The sequence below is a fragment of the Callorhinus ursinus genome, unplaced genomic scaffold, assembly GCF_003265705.2.
Source record: "Callorhinus ursinus isolate GAN/ISIS: 27379988/994484 unplaced genomic scaffold, GSC_fseal_2.0 scaffold13, whole genome shotgun sequence".
NCBI lineage: Eukaryota > Metazoa > Chordata > Mammalia > Carnivora > Otariidae > Callorhinus > Callorhinus ursinus.
Genome location: NW_027397075.1, coordinates 40,355,656 through 40,377,480, shown reverse-complemented (window position 1 = coordinate 40,377,480; position 21,825 = coordinate 40,355,656). Strand labels below are relative to the sequence as shown.

Here is a 21,825-nt window from a genome sequence, read left to right as displayed (position 1 = left end):
CGCCCCTCCGAGGTGCCCCTCCCCTCCCCGGGCTGACTCCCCTCCTTCCCTCTGGATGGGGCTATCTACGTGTTGCCTCCAGCCCTGCTGGAGCCCACTCTTTCCAAACCATTGAGTCATTTCCTCTCAGGGACTTTCTCATTAAAACCTTCCTGTTTGCTTTTGCTCTGGAGCTCCCCTCTGAGTTGCTGTTTCCTTCCCCGATCCCACTGAGCTGTAATTAATGGCCCTGCACCTTTCAGCTTGCCCTGCCGTTGCAATTTTCCTTCCCTCTCTTCTCTCTTGGCTGGAGTCTCTCCACTTGGTACACATTTGTGCAAAGCCCCAGAGCTCCTAAAGCTGTGAGGGAAACGGGGGATGCCGCTCTTGTCCTACAAAGTGTTGCCTGAAGGATAAATTGGAAAGATGAGTGTCTACAAACAGGCACCGGGGAGAAAACCCTCTGACCAACAGCTTGTCCCAGATCTAACTGACACAGCAAGCAGAGCGGTGGGGAATAACAACATTTGATTAATGCACTCTGAGCTGCCCGACCCTGAGCAGCTGCCGGATCCCCTGGAAGACGGCTGTGGTCTCTGTGAAGCCCCAGTTTGGAGTGTTGCATGCACATCTGAGACCTGCTGACCCGGGGACAGTTTGCTGTTGTGGTCAGCAGCACCAGGGCGGGACTGGGTGGGGCAGAAGGGGTCAGAAGACACGGACTTTCTGATCAAGTCATGGGGCAATGGAAAGAGAGTACAGAGAGGGAAAGGAAATGATCAGACTGAAGATTGCACCTTTGTTCTTCCTAAAGGCTTATGTTTTTCAGGGAGGCCTTTCTCTGACCCAGGCACACAAGAACTGTGGTATATTATTGCAGGCACAGCCCCAGAATATTCCAGCCCCTTCTCCAAATAGATTCTGGATCAAATGAAATGTCGTGGGCTGTACAGAAAACAGTGCCCTTTTCACCCTGTGGGTATTTGATAAATGTTCACTGAAACAAGTCAAACTGTCAAAAAGTATACGTGACAGAGGGGATGGACAGTAAACTCGTCTGCGGTCCCCAGATCTCGAACTGTCTGTTCACTTCATCACACCACCTGTCATTAAGGAAGAACCCTTGGGAGATATTCCCAGGGTGATGGGCCTTCGGCCACCCCTCAAATCCCATCCAGTTGGCAGCCTCCTGCCCCAATAATGTGTGAGGCCCACATGATCTGGTGCCTGCTAATGGGGCTTTGCAGAACTCCAAAGCCAGCACACCGCCCCTTGGAAAATCTGCTTTCCAACTATATTTATAACTTAATCATCACCAGTTTGGTCACTTGAACAGAAGCTGAGAGTTGCCTGGTTTGGGTCCTGGCTCCTGAATGTTCACTCTGATTCAAGGGAAGCCCACCTCAGTCCCACACAGGCTCATCGGCCTCCACTGCTCTCTGCCTGGTTCTCTCCTCTGTCACCTGGGCATCATTGCCATAAATGATCCTTCTCCTCTTGGGTTTTCAATTTCTTCATTCCCACTGGCCTCCAACTCTTCCCTCTGCCTGCCTCATAGAGCCTTCCCTTTTCATCCTCCAGGGGACGCCACTCTCTCCGGATAAAGGAGTTGGGGGGGGGCGGGGGGGGTTGGTTCCTTTACCCGGAACTATGGGCACTGTTGCTTCCCTCTGGTTACTGTCTTGTGTCTCTCCCCACATTACCAACTCCTTACAAGAACCATCTCTCGGGGCGCCTGGGTGGCTCGGCGGGAGGCCTGCTTCTCCCTCTCCCACTCCCCCTGCTTGTGTTCCCTCTCTCGCTGTCTCTCTCTCTGTCAAATAAATAAAATCTTTAAAAAAAAAAAAAAAACAACCCATCTCTCATTCCTTATTCCTCCACATGCCTTGACTGAAGTCGGTGGCCCCTTACCCCTCCTCCTGCTTGCCCATCCTTAGCATTTGATACAGCTGACTATCCCTTCCTTCTGGCAACACTCTCCTTCCCTGGCCTCCCCGCTTCTTCTGTTCCCTCATGGCTCCTCCTCAGTCTCTGAGCAGCTCTCCTTCCCCAGTCTTCTCTCTGAAATCTTGACGTTTCTGAAATGCTGCGATCTTAGCCCACTTATTCTTCATAGCCCCTTCCCTGGGGAATCTCATTGACTCCCACGGCTTCGGCTAAAACTTATATACTGATGACTCTCTTTCCTTCTTATTAAATTAAAAATCTCTTATAATTACAAAGCATCACATGTGCAGGTAAACAAAAATAAAATAAAAACACTAGTTCCACCAACTAGAGATTACCAGTGTTAATCTTACTGTATATCCTTCCAGAATTTTTAATGTATTTTTACATCTTTTCCAAAATGAGAAAAATACAATTTTTTAAGTTGTCACAAACTATTTTGTAACTGCTTTCTTTTTTAGGTGAATAATCTGAAACTTTCCATGTCAGTGCATCTTATCTAATACCTGGTCTACCTAAATCATCCCCCAAATGTCCTTTCTAGCTGGTTTGTCCAATTAGGGACCAATTCAGGCATGGATATATATCATTATCATTGCACGGGTATTTCTTAAGCTCTTTTGCCAAGCATAGACATGATATCATGCTTGTTAAATGGATTTGGGCAATTATCTATAAGACATCCCAACTTCTGGATTTGGCTAGTTGCTTCTCTGTGGTATTATTTAGCTTATTTCTCTAGCCCACTTTTTTCTTATAAACTGGAAGTGAAACACAAAGGCATAATGAATTCAGGCTAAGCCTTGTTAGCTAGCTTGCATCATAGGAGATGTGAACTTCATACTGCATTTTTTCATAAGTATGTTCCAATTGACCTAGCACTGACCCCTTAAAGCAAAGGGCAGTCTTATCCTTCCCTTGAGGCATGAAGGTTTCATCCTTGTGGCTAGGAGGTAAACAGTGTGGTGTTATTTTGGCAATACTATACAAGTGTCCAGTGCCCCAATAACCATATGCCTAAAGCCCTTACCGCCAGTTTATTCCTGAGTCAATAATTCCATTAAGAGTTTAAAGTAATTATCAGTTAGGGTTCTTCATAGGATATGGGTGACACATTTTAATTAATTAAAGATTAATTAAGAACATTTGTTATGAGGAACTATTTCCTGAGGTGTGGGCAGGACTATCAGTGTTTACAGCCATAAAACAGTGATAATCATCATTCTACTGGTTACGGAGAACCAGGTTCCATGAGGTAAAGTGGATAAGAATGGGTTCTGGACTCAGAAAGACCAGAGTTCAAAATGTAGGTTACGCTTCTTACAGATTGTGTGAAATTGGACAAAGTCAGCCGGCCTTTGAGCATCAGTTTCTTCACCTATAAAACAAGGAAAGTAATAGAACTTACCTCATAGGTGGTTTTAAATGTTAAATGCTGTGAAGCACTTAGCACAGTGCTGGCAATGAATACTCAGTAGTGTTTTGTTATTACTATCAGCTGTCCTTGCTGCCTGAAGTAGGCAGGATTCCCCCGTGTGACCCCCCTGTATAATCCCCTTGAGTGCAGTGGGACCTCTGAATATGATAAGGTATCACCCCCATGATTATGTTATGTTATAGGGCAGAAGGGAGCTTATCAGAGTGGACCTGACCTGGTCAGGTCAGCCCTTTAAAAGCAGAGAGCTTTCTCCGCTGGTCCCAGGGAAGAAGTCAGAAAAGTGCATTCCAGCGGGCCTTGAAAAATATCAACATCCATGTTGTGAATGGCCTATGGGGACCATGTGGCAAGGAAAGCCAGTGGCCTCCGAAAGCTGAGCATGACTCCCAGCCCACGGCTAGCAAGAAAATGGGGAACTCATTCCTGCAGCCACAAGGAACAGAATTCTTCCAACACTCTGGACAAGCTCAGATGAGGGCCTCAAGTCTCAGGTAAGAACTGCAGCACGACCCCACCTACAGCCTTGTGAGACTGTGAGCCGGGATCCAGGGAAGCTGTGCTCAGACTCCTGATCCACAAAACTGTAAGATAATAAACTCGTTTTGCTTTAATCTACTTAGGGTTTGTGGCGATTTGTTCACAGCACTAGAAGACTAAAATCCTAGCTAGAGTTGATCATTACTGCTTCTGCTGTTTCTGCTGTGCTCATTTCTGTTGCTAATGGCTGTCCTCTAAAGCAATACTCCATTGCATAAATCATGACAATGCAAGAATGACAAGAGGTGCCGTTCTTCAATACAAACCCCGTAGAATGTAAATATTCTCTCCAGCTTCTGCTAATGGACTGGTGGTGGTCATGGAGAGGAGAGGTTTATAGCCCTTCGTGGCTTTAGAAAGGAAGAAAAATGTCATTGGGACTGAGTTTTTCCTGGAAGACTCAACTCATTATGAAAAAGATCTTTTCTTCATGGGTTTCCTGTTTGACACTGCCAGTCTCTCAACTACGAAGGGCTTATCTGGATCTGAGGCCAAACTTCGCCAAATGACCTGGTGAAAAGTTTAGGTCCTCACTGAGTTTACAGTATGTTGGGAAAAGCAGACGTTAAACAAGTTACACAAACTTACCATTATCAACTGTATTGTGTGCCTTAAAGAAAAAGCACTGAATCAGGGCGGCTTTCCTGAGGAAATGCTGCGTTCTTAGCCCTCTTATTCTTCATAACCCCTTCCCTGGGGAATCTCATTTAGGGGTTAACTAGGCCAAGGGATGATGTAGAACATTCCCAGGGAGCCAGAACAGTTTACGGAAAGGTCCTGAGGCAGGAAGGGTCATGGCAATGTTAAGAAACCTTAGGACTGGTAAGCCAGCAAGGAGAATGAGAAGAACATGTATGAGTTGAAGCTGGAAAGGTAGGGAGGAGCTAGATCTTGCAGGTCCTATTCGGCAATACTAAGGATTTCAGTCTCAATCAGGTTTTCTCTTTAAAAAGACCACCCTGGCTGTGATGGATTGTATGGAGTGGGAACGCTACTAGTTCCATTTTTTTTTTTTTTTATTGCAGAAAATGAAGCACTGAGAAGTTCTAGGACTTGTCCAAGGACACAAGCTAATAAAGTATTAGCTTAATTAAACTATTAAGTCCAAAGCCTCGAGCGCACCTTAGTCACTGCTCTTCACCAGGTACCATGTAGCCTTGGACAAAAGCAGGTCTTTTGAGCTTCAGTTTTCTCACCTGTAAAAATATGGGAAGCAATTGCAGCAATCCAGACAGAAGCTCAGGGTGGCTATGACTAGGGTCATGGTGGTGGAGAAGAAGAAAAGTTAAATAACACAAATCCAATTCAGGGATTTTTACTTTTGCCAGTTTTTAAAAATTTTAAACCATTGTTTGGTCACCTCTACCATTCCAGGGAGAATTCACATTCATTCATTTGCTTCTTTGATAAATACGTGTATTGTTTTATTTTTATGTGCCAGGCACTATTCTAGGCATGGGAATATAGTAGCAAATAAAAACAGGCCCAAGTCCCTGCTTCCAAGGTGCTTGTGAGGGAGTTAGACAATAAGCAAGAAAGATAAGGAATACGTATAATATATTTAGTGACAAATGCTAAGGAGGAAGTTAATGTTGAAAAGGAAGAATAGGATGTGTTAGAAGAAGATTGAGTTATATATGTTACGCAAGACCTCACTAAGGAGGCAACATTCAAGAAAAGATCTGAAAGAGGTTTGGGGTCAAGGCATGTGGCTCTTGGGAGTGAGGTGGGTCAGAGAAGAGGATTCTAGCCAGAGGGAACAGCATGTACACAGCCTCTGAGGTACGAATGTGACTGGCGTTTTCTGGAGGGCTATTATGGCTGGAGAAGAATGGGGAAGGGGAATGTATCAGTCATCTATCCCACAAGAATGGTGAGTAACAGGCAACCTCAGTGGTACACAATAGCATTTAGTTTTACTCATGAGTCTAAAGATCATCTGAATGGTTCTGTTGAGATGAGCTAAGCTTGTGAGGGCTCACTCATACCTATGCAGTCAGCTGAAGTCGGCACAATTTTGCTGACTTTGCCTGCACTCTTTCACATGTCTCAGGCTTGAATAAGACAGCTGGGTTGACTTAGCTCTGCTCCATATGCTTCTGTGCCTCACATCCTCTAGTAGGATGATGTTCTGTTCTCATGTCATAGCGGGAGTATGGAGGGAGAGGAGAGAAAGGAAAAAGAGAAAGAAAGAAGAAAGAGAGGAGAAGAGAAGGAGAGTGAAAGAGAGAGAGAGGAGATGGGGAGGAGGGAGAGTACACACAAGTCCTCTTAAGGTCTGGGTTTAGAACTGAAACAATGGCACGTATACCACATTTTTATTGACCAAAGCAATTCATGAGACCAGCTTAGTTTCCAGGGATGGAGAACAAACTCCACTTCTTTATGGGGAGACTCTCAAAGTCACACTGCAAAGGTTGTGAATATAGTGAAAGGTGGAAAATTAGGACCAGTTTTTGTCATGAATCTACCACATTGAACTAGTGGGAGATAAAGTCAGAAAGGTAATGGGAATCTAGATAGTGTAGGGCTTTGCAGGCCAGTGTAAGTCCTTTGGCTTTTACTGTGAGATGAGAAGTCACTGGAAGGTTTCCAGGAGAAGAGTAACACCACCTAACTTCTATTTTAATGGAATCACTCTGGCCGTCAGGTTAAGAATAGACCGAAGTGGGGAAGCAGACAGTGAGGAGACTACAGCAGCCACGCAGGCAAGAAACAGTGGTGGCATGGCCTGGAAAACAGTAATAGTAGTGTTGGGAAATAGTCAGATAATGGGCATATTCTGAAGGTGGAATGACCAGGATTTGCTGACCATGCTAATGTGGGATATTAGAGTAAAAAGATGAGAGATGGTTGACTCCAGAGCTTTGGCCAGAGTAACTAGAAAAACTATGTTGCGATGTACTGATATGATTAAAGCTATGGGAAGAGTAGGTTTCAGGGAAAATATTCTTGGTAAATCCCTAACTGCCTGGCAGGTTTTTCTTTTTCAGTATCTTTAGATGCAATGAATTTAGACCAATGAAGATACGACTTCAGTGAGAACAGTAGGGGCTCTCCTGCAGTCCTTTCTACCATCTGAGACTTGGATTCTCACAGATTCGGAGGTGTATCCACGTGGAACATACCATACAGCCTGATCAACCGTTTCCAGCCAGCATCCCTGCCCTTCGCTGCAGCATCTGTTCTCATTGGTCGTAACACCCATTCTTGTTTCACAATCCATTCTGATTGGTCGGAGTCAAACTTAATTATCTTTCTCCAAGGCAAAGCCAAGAGAAGCACAGTATGAGTGGAAGTGCCCCACTTCTGAAAAGGCAGACTATATCTTGTCCAACTGTGTACTTCTAGATGAAAGAGGGTGGATAGATCCACATAGATTCACTCCATTCATAGCAAAAGCATCTCAAGTTGCACACTCTGTCGAGGGTTGATGTATGACTTTTTTTTTTTTTGCTGTGAAAAAAGGCACTTTGAAAGATAAAAATGATTCTATGTGATAGCATAATTTATGAATTAGTATAATTCATTAGTATGATTCATCAAATACTGTGCTGACTTCTATTTAAAAAAACAAACCTTATTGGATAGGTAATGGAAAAGTAACTATTGGAAGGAAGGACCTTTGTATTCCTTTTGTCTCCCTAAATTCCCATCTTGGCTCATGGAGGAGGGAATTACCATTAACATTTTGGTAGTTTCTTCATATGAGGAGAAATGCAGAGGAGGGAGTTTTACCTCTCTCTCTCCTCCTCATTGCTCACTCCTTCTGACAAAAATGGCAAATGTGATTGGCAAAAGTCTGACATTTACTAAGACATGCTTTACTAATGGGGAGGGACTTTGCTGAGCAAAACCAGTCCAGAATGTTCCCTTCACCGGAAGTGTGCTCCCAGCTAGTGGGCTCCTACTCTACCCTCTGGTAGTTAAGGGTGTGAGACAGCCCTGGTCCTTACAGCTGCCTGGTGAGTGAACTTGTCTTGGCTCTTCCCAGCCAACTCTCAGATACACACTGGGTTGAGCAGATCCCAAAGTCTGGTTGCAGTGGGAGTCGGAGGCTTCACTTGACTTCAGCCATGTTCCTTTGCCTTCAGAATCACTGGGCCAGTACCCCATTTAGCTCCCTTTGGGTGAGTTCCCCAGTGGTGACAAGAGAGGTGAGTCACAGAACCTAACATCAACATCAAGCTCAATTGAGAATTTGCTGTCATGTTAATCCTCGGCATAGTCTTCCTTCCTCTATTTTTTCTGCCTTTAGAGTAGTCTTTTTTTTATCCCTCTATCCCTTTTACTGAGCCATATTTGAAGGAATGTGAAACTACATTTTTATCAGTGATAACTTTCTTGGTTTCAAGTAACAGAAGCACACTTAAGCTCTCTTAAAGACAAAAGCTAGAATTTATTTTAAAGAAACAAATTTGTCTCAGGAAGATAGTAGTTAGGAGGTAGATAATAGACTTCAGAAAAAACTAGCGCCAGATTTTCAAATGCAGTCAGGACTTTCCCTCCCATCTCTAGAGAAGGCAACCACACACTCGAGTTTGTGTAGAACTATCCTGGTTTATATCTGTCAGATGTAAACATCAGGCAGAAACAATACCGCGACTTAAATAAGGGAAGTTTAATATAAGTATTTTTAAATTTTTGATAAAAGAACACTTATTAAAAAGAAGAGAACTCTATATGGCACCCTAGGGCTGAGGGAGAGTACCCAAGGAGGTACAGATATAAAAAGGACCCCCCCCTTTCCCAAGGCTGGGATTGCAACCACTGGATGGCAGAGAGATTTGCCCAGACCAGAGCTGGTCTGCAATCTGTGGGCAAGCAGGAAGCAATTTTCTGGAGCATAGAACTTCAACTGCAGCCAGTGGTCTGGCACATGGGCATGCAGAGAGAGTAGGGTGCCACTGCAGACAGGAGACCTGCAATATCAATATATGGTGTCCATGTCAAGAAGACAACAGGAAGATGATCACTGGCCAGACTGAGGTTGTAAAGTCACCAAGGGACCATGAGTTCTGGGCCTGTGGCTGGACCAGGGTACCACCAGCTGATAGTGTGGCTGCCAGAACCAGCAGGAGGTCCCTTCCTCCTGTATTATCCCTCTAGTACCTTCTACTGAGAAAGCTCAACAGGTGCTCTTTGGAGAGGAGAAATGCTTAAAGGAATTCCATCCATTATTGCGGATCCTGTATGGGCTCTGAGAGACAATAAATTGCTGATGCAGGTTTCAACAGTACCCTGGTAAGTATGATTAATTCCCAGAATAGTCAGATTCATAGAGAAAGAATACAGAAGAGTATTTATGAAAGGCTGGGAGTATGGGGGAAATGGAGAAGTATTGTTTAATGGGTACAGTGTTTCAGTTTGGGACAATGAAAAAGTTCTGGAGATGGATGGTGGTGATGATTGTACAACAATACAACAATGTAATGTACTTAATGCCCACTGAATTGTACATTCAAAAAGGATTACAATGGGGGCGCCTGGATGTCTCAGTCGGTTGAGCGTCTAACTCTTGATTCTGGTTCTGGTCATGATCTCAGAATCGGGAGATCGAGCCCTGTGTTGGGCTCCACACTGAGTTTGGAGCCTGCTTGGGATTCTCTCTCTCCCTTGCTCTCTGCCCCTCCCCCTCTCAGATGCCCATGCACAAGCACACACTCTCTCTAAAAAAAAGAAAAAAGGATTCCAATGGTAAACTCTACATTACACATATTCTACCACAATACAAAAAAGGTTAATGCATGGTCCACTATATTCATCTCTCACCTCTGCTCCTTTCTGTACATTGACTTTCTTCTTCCTTCCTCTGTTTCTCAACCACGCACTAGAAAATATGGCTGCCAATAGCTCCCGACCTTAAACAGCTCTCCTTTTCTCAAAAAACTGCCAAATTGAGTCTGGCTCTCACAACTCCCTCTTTCAAATTCTCATGGAAATTCTGCAGCTGCTTTGATCCAGTACTCATTTTGGCCACTGGGCCAGTATCATCTGATATAGACCAGTTTTCAGAAGAGTTTGTGTGTAGTTTTAGGAGTAGGTTGGAAGAGGGTTTGTACCGACCAAACAAGAGGAATCTACTCTGACCATTTAATGGCTTCCCCTCTCTCACTTCCAGTGTTTTAATTAAATGGGATGCCAGGCAAATAAATAAATATGTATTTTAAAATTCACATTAAGAGTAAAATCAATAAGTAAAATGATCCAGATCAGTCAAATATTTTTCCTCCTTTCCACCTGTGTTGGTAGTCTGAACTAATAATAGAGGCATATGGCAGAATCATCACAATTAGTCATCAGGCTAATTAACCATATATAGTTTCCTAAGTAGCCACAAAATGGCAGAAATCTTTATATATACAGTGAGATTTAAAAATTAATTGCAGTTGTTACAGTGATGGTGATTTTTTAATCTTTGCAGGCACAACTTCTTGAAATGATATATATTCCCATCAGGTGCTTCAGAGAAGCACTGGCCTTTTTCTTGACAGGCAATGTGCATTTTGGCACCAGATTATCAGATGGAAAAACTACAGGCATTTTCCAAGCCCTAAACACAGAGTGTGCCATCTATTAGTTTGGATTTCTTCCTTAACTATCCTCACACTAATATGTGGTGGTTTTTTCAAGAAGAAATCAATCCAAATCTATCTTTGGCCTCCAAATCCGGGAAGCCTGGGTTTTATCACTGGCTGGTCACAGATGCACTGGAAATGGGTAAGTCACTTCCATCTTTGTCTGAATGCCTCCATCTGGCAAATGTAGATTCTGACACTCACCATCAGATAATGTTTGCAAAATGTTTGATGGTCCTTGCTGGTAGACAGTATGTAATTGCAAACAGTTGGATCATTTTTTCTGTCCTAAAAATTCTTCTCTTTTCTAGAAACTATTTTTAAATTAAAAATATCACTTTTAAAATATGGTCACATGGCAATAAAAATTCAATTGGTACTAGAGAGTGATTATTTTTTTTAAAAAGGTTTTTCTCAGTGGCATTCCCCAGAAGTAACAGCTTAAAAGTTTTCTATGTTTAATCCTTCTGAGGCAAACCTCACAACAATAATTTATTATCCCTTTAGTTTTGATGTGTCAAAGTACAGCTGATGGACCCCCTTATGAAAGATGAGGATCTTGGCTCATTTATACTTTCCTTCAACAACCACTGCCAGATATATTTTATTTTTTATTGTTCCTTTAGATACATCCAATATATTCAACCCTCCATTTCTCGATCCATCAATTTTAGGCAGGATCTCATGACTTCCCTCTAAGATAATGAGAGATTGAATAGCCCCCTCTCCCCCCTTCTCCTCCTTCTCTCATGGCCATCCCCGGTGTCACAGCTTCAGTTCATCATATAGTTAATTTACATTGTCAAAATTCATAGAATTTATTCTTTCTGATAGAATTAATTTTTCTGTGTTTTGGCTGTTTGTTAAGTCTAAAAATAGCCAGAATTTATAATATTTTAATTAAGTGAATACTATTGATCATACAATTTTATTCTATTCAAATAAAAAAATATGTATATTGATTGCATATGCTGCACCAGCACTGTGTTAAGTGCTAGGGAATATATCAATGAAGAGAACAGAGAAAAAAAAATCCCTGCCTTCACAGAGCTTACATTTTAATGTGTATGTGGACTCAGAGTAAAAGTGATGGAACTATTTCATTTTACCTGTGCTGATAGAAAAAGAAATGCACATATGTAAGCTGGGAGGAGGAAGGAGGAAGTAGAGGAAGCAGGGTACTGATTTTTTATAATGTATTCTTATCATATGCCTTCACTTTCTCACTAAAATAATAATCTACACTCTGCAGCACTTTAGAGAAAATTTATTTCTTCTTGAAGCCATTCTTTCCAGGGCCTCCTCATTTGCTCACCTAATCTGGGTTGCTAACTTTTGAATCCTGCTTTTCAATATCATTTTTCGGAGGGGGGGGTTTGGGTTTTGTTTTTTATTGCATGAATTTTTGTGTTTTTTTTTTCTTTTTCCAGTTTTGCCTTGTATTAAGCAGCTGGTCAATTGTTATTTGAACTGCTCCCTTTATCCTGCTGGAATAAATTCTCAAATCATTATTTCAAGAAGCATCATATATTCAGATAAGGACTTTATTTTTACCATCTTACTCTCCCATTTCATTGACAGTTTTTAGTGGTTATAGAATTGTTCAAAAACAATTTCTATCAGAACTTTGAAGATATTTCTCTCTTATCCCAATGGAAAAGTTTGAAGCCAACCTGATTTTTACTCCAGCAAGTCTAACTTGCCCTGCTCACTCACCACCACATAATCATGAAGTATTATTATCTTTAGCCTTGGCTTAAGACATTTTACAAAGACATATTTAAGTGTGAACTTTTTTATATTAATTGTGCTGGGTACCTTATAGGTGCCTCCATTCATAAGATTCTTATTTGTCTTCAGCTATGGAAAAATTTCCTCCATTATTTTTTTTGATAAATTATTGACCTTTTAAAAATCATACTGAGTAGATTTATGCTCTTTTATATTACTTCTCCATATTTTTTCATTCTCATAATTCACTTCTCTGCTTTCTTGCTCTGTGTTCTGGGATACTTATTTAACCAGATGGACTCACTGGTGAATTCTACCAAACATTTAAGGAAGAAATTATGCCAATTTTCTACAATCTCTTTCGGAGAATAGAAGCAAAGGGAATACTTATTACCTCATTCTATTAGGCCAGTGTAACCCTAATTCCAAAATCAAAGTGATTACAAGAAAAGAAAACTACAGTATTTCTCATGAACATAGATGGAAAAATCCTCAACAAAATATTAGAGAATTTAACAATGTATAAAAAAGAATTATATACCATGAACAAGTAGGATTTATCCCAAGTATGTAAGGCTGGTTCACCATTTAAAAATGAATTAATGTAATCCATCATATCAAGAAGCTAAAGAAGGAAAATTGCATGATCATGTCAATAGATGCAGAAAAAGCATTTGACAAAATCCAGTACCCACTTGTGATAAAAATGCTTGGGAAACTAGAAATAGAGAGGAACTTCCTCAGCTTGATAAAGAGTATCTACAAAAAAACCCTACAGTTAACATCCTATTTAATGGTGATAAACTTGAAGCTTTCCCACAAAAATCAGAATCAGGTAAGGAAGATAGATGGGTGATTGGTGCTAAGGAAGATAGGTGGGTGATGGGTATTAAGGAAGATAGGTGGGTGATGGGTATTAAGGAGGGCACTTGTTAAGATGAGCACTGGGTATCATATGTATACGATGAACCATTGAACTCTACTACTGAAACCAATATTGAACTCTATGTCACCTAACTAGAATTTGAATTTAAAAAAAAAGAACAAGGTAAGGAAGTTTCCTCTCACTACTGCTTTTAAACATTGTACTGGAATTCCTAATTAATGTAATAAGACAAGAAAAAAATAAAAGGTATAAACATTGGGAAGGAAGAAATAAAATTGTCTTTGTCTGCAGATGACATGATTATCTATGTAGAAAATCAGAAAGAACCAATAAGAAAAAAAAACTCCTAGAGCTAATAAATGCTTATAGTAGGCTTTAGGATACAAAGTTAATATTAAAAAGTCAATGACTTTTCTATATACCAGAAATTACAAGTGGAATTTGAAATTAAAAACATAACCATTTTTATTGGCACTCCCAAAAATGAATACTTAGGTATAAATCTAAGAAAACTGGACAAGATCTTTATGAGGAAACTACAAAACTCTGATGAATGAAATCAAAGAACTAAATAAACTAATTTAGTTTATAAACTAATGTAGAAATATTCAGTATTTTCAAGATGTCAGTTCTTCCCAACTTGACATATAAATTCAATACAATCCAAATCAAAATCCCAGCAAGTTGTCTTGTGGATATGGATAAACTGATTCTAAAATTTATAGAGAGAGGGGCTACTGGGTGGCTCAATCAGTTAAGCGGCTGCCTTTGGCTCAGATCATGATCTCACAGTCCTGAGATTGAGCCCACATTGGGCTCTCTACTCAGTCAGCAGTGAGTCTGCTTCTCCCTCTCCCTCTGTGATCTCTCTAGCTTTCTCTCTCTCAAATAAATAAAATCACAAAAAAAATAAAATAAAATTTATAGAGAGAGGTAAAAAACTCAGAATAGCCAACATGATATTGAAGGAAAAGAAGAAAGTCAGAGGACTGACACTACCCAACTTCAGCATTCACTATGAAGCTACAATAACCAAGACAGTGCGGTATTGGTGAAAGCACAAATAGATCAATGCAACAGAATAGAGAGTCCATCAATATATCCAAATAGATACAGTTAACTGATGTTTGGCAAAGGAGTAAAAGCAATATAGTAAAAGATAGTCTTTCCAACAAATGGTGCTGGACCAACTGGATATCCACAGGCAAAAAAATAAATCTAGACACAGACCTTACACTCTTCACAAAAAAATTAATTCAGAATAGACCAGAGACCCAAATGTAGAATACAAAACTATACAACTAGAATACAACTGGAGAAAACCTAGATCATCTTGGGTATGGCAAGGACTTTTTAGATACAACACCAAAGGCATGATCTATGAAACAAATAATTGATAAGCTGGACTTCATTAAAATTAAATACTTGTCCTCTGTGAAAGACAATGTCATGGGAATTAGAAGACAAACCATAGCCTGGGAGAAAATATTTGCAAAGACATGTCTGATAAAGAACGGTTATCTGAAATATGCAAGGAACTCTTTAAACTCAACAATAAGAAAACTAACAACCAGATTAAAAAAATGGCCAAAGACTTTAACAGACACCTCACCAAAGATGATATACAGCTAGCAAATACATACATGAAAAGATGCTCCACATCATATATTATTAGGGAAATGAAAATTAAAACAACAATGAGATACCACTGCATACCTATTAAAATGACCAAAATCCAGAACACGGACAACACCAAATGCAGACAAGAATATAGAGCAACAGAAATTCTCATTCATTGCTGTGAGTGCAAAATGGTACAGTCACTTTGGAAGACAGTTTGGCAGTCTCTTATGAAACTAAACACACTCTTACCATATGATCCAGCAATCATGCTTCTTGGTATTTACCTAAAGGAGTTAAAAATTTTTGTCCACAGAAAACCCTGTGCACAGATGTTTATAGCATCTTTATTCATCTTTGCCCAAACTTGGAAGCAACAAAGATGTTCTTCAGTAGATGAATGGGTAAATAAACTGTGGTACATCTAGACAATAGGTATTACTCAGAGCTAAAAGGAAACAACCTATCCAGCCATGAAAAGACATGAAGGAAACAAATGATATTACTAAGTGAAAGAAGCCAACCTGAAAAGGCAATATGCTGTATGGCAACTATTTTACCTTTCTGAAAAAGGTAAAATTATGGAGACAGTGAAAAGATCAGGGGGGCAGGGAGGGAGGGATGAATAAATGGGGCACTGAAAATACTCTGTATGATACTATTATGATGGATGTATGTCATTATACATTTGTTCAAACCCAGAGAATGAATAACATTGAGAGTGAATCCTAATGTAAATATGGACTTGGGGTGATTATGCCGTGTCAGTGTAGGTTTATTAGTTGTAACAAATGTACCAATCTGGTGGGGGATATTGGTAATGGGGAAGGCTTTTATTTGTAGGGGCTGGGAGTACATGGGAATTTTCTGTATTGAACTCTTAATCTTTCTCTGAACCTAAAACTGCTCGTAAAACATTGTCTTTATTTAAAAATTATGCTAATTAAAAAAACCAGCCACAAAAGACCAATATTGTATGATTCCATTTATATGAAATGTTCAGAATAAGCAAATCTGCAGACAGAAAGTAGGTTAGTGGTTGCCTAGGGCTGGCAGAATAGTAGGTTTAGGGGTGTTGGATAAAAGATACACAGTCTCTATTTGGCAATGAAAATATTGTAAAATTGATTGTGGCGATGTTGGCACAACTCTTCAATATACTAAACCCCACTTACTTGTACACTTAAACAAGTAAGATTGAGTCAGGAGGCAGTAGGGAATAGGGTTTAATAAGAACATAGACTTCGGAATTAGGCTGACCTGAGTACAAATCCTGACTTTACTACCTACTGGTTGTGTGACTCCTCACATAGTTCTCTGTGAACCTCCATTTCCACATCTAGAAAATACAAATAAAGATACCACAACACACACACACACACACACACACACACACACACACACACACACTCCTCAAAGAGTCTGGACAGTGTCCTGAAGAACCAGGTCAGTGGAAGCCAAAGGTTCCTACCCATTCCCTGCTCTGTAGCAGCACTCACCTGACTGTGTGCCTTGGCAAAGGGCAGCTGCCTGTTACCATACTTGCCTCAGGGAGGGAAGACAGATCAAATTCAGTGAGAAACCAGCTAAATCATTACCTTCTCTTGGCCCTTTCTTTTGCTGTGAGTTTTATCAATACCAGTCCCACATCCATAAAGACCTTCCCTCAAATTTGAAAAATGGAGAGAGGGGGAAAGAGAGCAAGAAATTAACTTTAAAATTTAATTTCTCACCATCATGATGTTATGCCAAAGGTCCCAGGTATACTGTAGACAAGGATTAGACATTTATCAAGTACAAACTCCAGGCTGGGATGAATTACTTCACTGGATGTGGAAACTACAAGTGGTACTTAGATGCTAGCTGATTTTGGCATGGACCAAGTGGATTAATCATCATGGTGTAATATAAAGTCCAGATGAAATAAAGTCAGCCCAGCAATTTTAGCTGGAGAGGGCAGTGTAAACACTTCAGAAACAACCCGGCAAAAAAATATAAACTGTGGAGAGCAGCCATTTCCAAAGCCACAGCAAATGCAGGAACCAGTTTTCCAAGAGAATGTTTTATCTCAAGCCAAGTGGACCTAAGATTAAAACCGTAACATTAAAGCCTGTTGTATCTACGAATCCATGGTTATCAATAAAGGACCTCTCATCCAAGGGAAAAGTATCCCAACTCCTTTTTTTTTTTTAACTTACTTTACTCTGATCTATAATTGACTCTCAATGAGAAGACAACAAGAAAGCCATGAATAATATTTGGGCAGGAAGCAAATCCGCCCTACATGGCATACAAAACTAGAACTAGCCGTCAGGGGTGGTTAGTTCTAACAAGATGATAATGATGACATAGAGTCATGAAATTTCCAAGCTAAAGGGAAAACAAGAATATTAAACATGATGATAATACAATGATTATAGCAAACATTTATTAAGAACTTACTATGTCCAGGAAGTATTCTAATAATTCATATACTTTTACTCATTGAATCCCAAGCATAACCCTATAAGGTGGGTATAATCAATATTCCCATTATTCAGAAGAGAAATCTGAAGATAGAGACTAACTCTCTCATTGGGCACTTCTCAGTATTGAGGCCAAGGGAGGTGAGGGAACTTGCATATAGTTATTGAAGTTTGTTGTATTTGTCTTCAAACTTCCTTCTTCATAATTCTTTATCTTCTTCCTCTTCACTCCATTTCAAGTGCTCAATTCTCTCTCTCTCTCTTTTTTTAATAAAGAAATCCATTTTCAGGAAAAGATCCTGTATTAGTCATTTACCCCTTAATTGTCAAGACCACAGACATCCAAATGATACTGATATCAAATCCAATGTTTAGTTCTCCATCTTCCTCTTGTTTGTCCCATCAGCAGCATTTGATATAAGTGATCTCTCTATCTCCCTTCCTCCTTGGAAATCTTTTCTTCCTTTGGTTTCTGGTGCACTATTCTCTCTTGAATTTCCTTCTATCTCAATGGTTGCTACTTCACTGTCTCTTTAATTGGTTCCTTCTCTTTTCCCTAACTCTAAGCCCAGGATTTGGTTATAGGACCTCTTCTCTTCCATAACTACACCTACTCCCTTGGTGATTCCTTTTAGTTACATGGCTTTAAATATGATGACTGAATTTATATGTCCAGTCAGGACTTTGTCCCAGAAGTCCAGACATGTATAGTTAGTTATCTACTTGACATTTCCACTTGGATATCTAAGTGACATTTCAAACATACATGACCAAAGCCAAAGGTGTGATTTCTCCTATCAAACTTGTTTTGCCCACAGTCCTCCCCACATCCGTGAATGGCAACTCCATCCTTCCAGTTCCTTAAGTTAAGAATCTTGAAATCATCCTTGATTCTTCTCTTTACCCCATATTCATTTGAACAAATTCTGTGGCTCTACTATCAACTACATCTACAATTCAATGCCTTCTTACCATCTTCACAATTACTGCACTGATCTGGTCCAAGACTCTACCATCTTGCCTGGATTGTTTTAATGGTATCTTAATTGCTCTGGGATTCCAACCCTACTTCCCTGCAACAGGTAGAGGGCTCTTTTAAAAGTATAAGTAAAAATTCTTCAATGGCTTCATATGTCACTCAGAGCAATGATCAAATTCCTTCACTGGTTCATAGGCTCTATGTGCTTTGCAAGTGTTTTAACCCCACCCAAATATCTCTCTGACCTCTCTCTCCTATAACTTCTCTTAGCTCACTTGCTTTGTTTGCTGTTCTTGAATTGAGTCATATCCCTACCTCAGGGTCTTTGCATGTGCTATCTCTCAGTCTGGAACACTCTTCCCCAGATATGTGCATGACTGGCATCCACTCTTACTTTACTTAATTTTTGCTGTGCTCAAAACTCACCTTATTAGATAAGCCATCTACTATAAATAACAACACAGCATTTCTGTATTCCTGATACCCTATATCTTGATTTATTTTAAGCCTTAGTGATTATAATACTTGATTATTACATTTAGTTATTTATTGTTGGTCTCCCCCAATTAATTATGAGCCACAAGAAGTCAGGGATTTTGGTTATTTTGTTCACTATAATATCCCCAGCACCTCAAACAATGCTTGACATTATTGAATGAATGAATGAATGAATGAATGAATGAAGTTAAATCAGACTGTTACTTATTGCAGGCCTACTTATTTTTTTTTTTTAAGATTTTTATTTATTTATTTGACAGAGAGAGATAGCGAGAGGGAACACAAGCAGGGGGAGTAGGAGAGGGAGAAGCAGGCTCCCCACCAAGCAGGGAGCCCAATGTGGGGCTTGATCCCAGGACCCCGGGACCATGACCTGAGCTGAAGGCAGACACTTAACGACTGAGCCTCCCAGGCACCCCTGCAGGCCTACTTATAATTAAGACTTATTTCTCATTGGAAAAATAAAGGTATCTCTCCTATCAAAAAACCTCAGGACTTAGATATGGTGAAGGTGAATGTATCCATGAAATTATTCTTCCTGGAGTCCCTGATTCTGCCTTCATATGGATTTATACTGATACTATTTCTTTAAGATTTCATCTAAAAATTAAAATTAATGATAAAAGGATGACTATATTGCTTTAGTTTGGACAGGATTCTTTCAGGCATTAAAATAAGTTGATCATAATGGCCATTGGCTTGACTAGTCTTTGTGCCACCTGTATGCTATAGGAAGTCTTCCCCCTCCCCATCAACTTCACATCCCTTGGGGCAAAACACGAAGAGCTGAGAGAACAATGGCCACAACTATTCTCTGGGAACAGACTTAAGGGCTATGTCCCTTCCTTAAAAAAGCATACTACATATACCCACTGCTAATATAAATACAATAGCCATGAGTCTGACTGCTATGGAGACCCAGCTGCACCACAAACCCTATGCAAGATGAACAGAAGGTTAAAGGAAAGAATCTGCTGAAGAGGCCAAAAGTTTGGTTTGCTTACAGGCTATTTCTTTTAACCTTTGCCCATTCAGCAACCTTTAGTAACTGTTTTGTCTCTCTCCTTACCTGATAGTGTTGTTCAGGGTCAAAGTGTCCATCAGTGACTTATATTACCCTTCTTCTTTTTTGGTGTTTGATGTGGTTATGCTTGATTAAGGGAAACAGAAAAGGAGATTTGAATGAGTTTCCTGTTTCCAAGGAAAGGGGGAGCCCTGATGATACCCCACCCATATCCCCTTCATCCACCCTGAATGTCACCTACCAGTGGTTCCCACACACTTTTGGTGGATTCCGGTGGCTCCGCCTGAGAGCATTGTCTAGCTTTAGGACAAAGCTTAGCCATGTTCCCTGATGCTGTAAGCACTGGAGCAGGCCAACAATGCTGGGAGCCAATGCTCCAGGAGCTGCCCTCAACCAATGAGGAATGGAAGTAAGTAAATAAAGAATTCAGGTTTTTGTTCCCTTACAGGGACAGTTTTCAGGTGTATTCCATCCATTTCCTTATAATATCCCCAGAAATATTAAGCCCCAGCCACCCACAATTCATTAACTCACAATTTATTGGCTTTATCCCTTTTATGTCATTTTCCTACCCCCACAATTTTCTTCCTAGAATCACTTCCCAAATAAATTACTTGTACTGAAATTTCTTTACTCAGATTCTGATTTGGGGGAATCCAAACTGAGATAGGGGCATATTTTGCTACCTGGAATGGCTTGGGCCTACATTTGCTCTTAAAGAGAGCAAATATTCGGAGCTGCAGAATTTCTGAGCTAACAGCTGCTGCTGCCACCTAAAAATTGTCACTGAGCTATATGAAGTGATATGGCAAGGCTGAGACTGGTAATGTATTTTATCATTTGGATAATAATAAAATCACTTCTCAGTTAGTAAATACCAAAGAAATAATATTTCATTTCTTCACTTATGTTATTGACTTAAATATATGTAAATTATCAATATGAATAATATAGTCATGCATGTTATCATTTGAATGATAATCAGATTCATTGTTTGTAATAGGGTACTTTTAAGAAATAATGATTGTTTATGAATTTAATTTATTGAATTTTATTAACATATTCAGGAATGAGGAAGCTTTGGGGGAGAAAACCCAAAAACTCCAGAAATCTGTATAAAGATTCCTTCGAATCTTTGGTAAGTACTGGGCTACACATGCACAGACTGAAATTGCACAAACTGTTCAAAGAATGCTGAGGAGTTGTCAGCTTGCACAGAGATGAAGGTTTTCAAACTTGATCATCCATGGTGGAGAATCACTGGAGATCACTTGGGACAGTTAGTAGTCAGTCTTGAAAGGTCACACCTTAGAAGTAGGACTAAACTATTCCAGGAGTGAAAACTATTTTAGCAGTAATTAGAAAAGCTCAAAAACAGTCCTCAGGAAGATTACTTTGATTTGAGAGTGACATAAGCATCTATGAATACAAAACCCAACCCTCTTTAAAAGAACACAACAGAACCCAGACACTCAACAATGCATGATCTACAATGTCCAGAGCAAATAAGTTTTCCTTAACTAGATATAATAAGAAGGAGGCAAATGTGATCTCTAACCAGGAAAAAAAACAATCAATAGAAACAGATTCAGAAATTACAGAAATGTTGGAAGTAACAGATGATAGAACAGTTATTAATATAATGTTCAAGAATATGAAGAAAGACATGAACATGTAAGAAGAGAGAGGGAAAATATAAAAAAGAATAAATTAGAATGAACTTCAGGAATGGAAAAATTAAATGTTTGAAATGAAAAAAACCACTGGATAGGATTAACAATAAATTTTACCTTGCAGAAGAAAAAAACTAATGACTTTGAAGATATAGCAATATAATCTATCCAAAATGATGTAGAGGGAAAAATAACTTTAAAAAATGAACAAAAGCTTAGTGACCTGTGAGACAGTATCAAGAATTCCAAGTACATGTAATAGGAATCACAAAATAAGGAGAGAAAGGTAAGAAAAGCAAATATATTGGAAGAATCAATGGCAGAAACATTTCCAATTTGATCCAAGAAGATTTCCACAGATCCAAGAAGTTCAAATGACCTCACACAAGATATCACCCCCACATACAGAGTGACATAAGACACATCATAAAGTGCTGAAAGCTAGTGATAAAGAAAAATATTTTAGCAGC

General features: G+C 39.8%; 1 protein-coding gene across 1 annotated transcript in view; it reads left to right on the top strand.

Moving 5' to 3' along the window:
• TSEN15 (tRNA splicing endonuclease subunit 15) overlaps nucleotides 1-20,816 on the top strand; it is a 109,243-nt gene extending 88,427 nt beyond the window's left edge. The window contains exon 6 of the mRNA XM_073900118.1: nucleotides 20,750-20,816. Coding sequence (XP_073756219.1) covers nucleotides 20,750-20,801 — 52 coding nt within the window. The 3' untranslated portion in view covers nucleotides 20,802-20,816. The remainder of the gene's footprint in view (nucleotides 1-20,749) is intronic.
• Nucleotides 20,817-21,825: the final 1,009 nt, after the last annotated feature.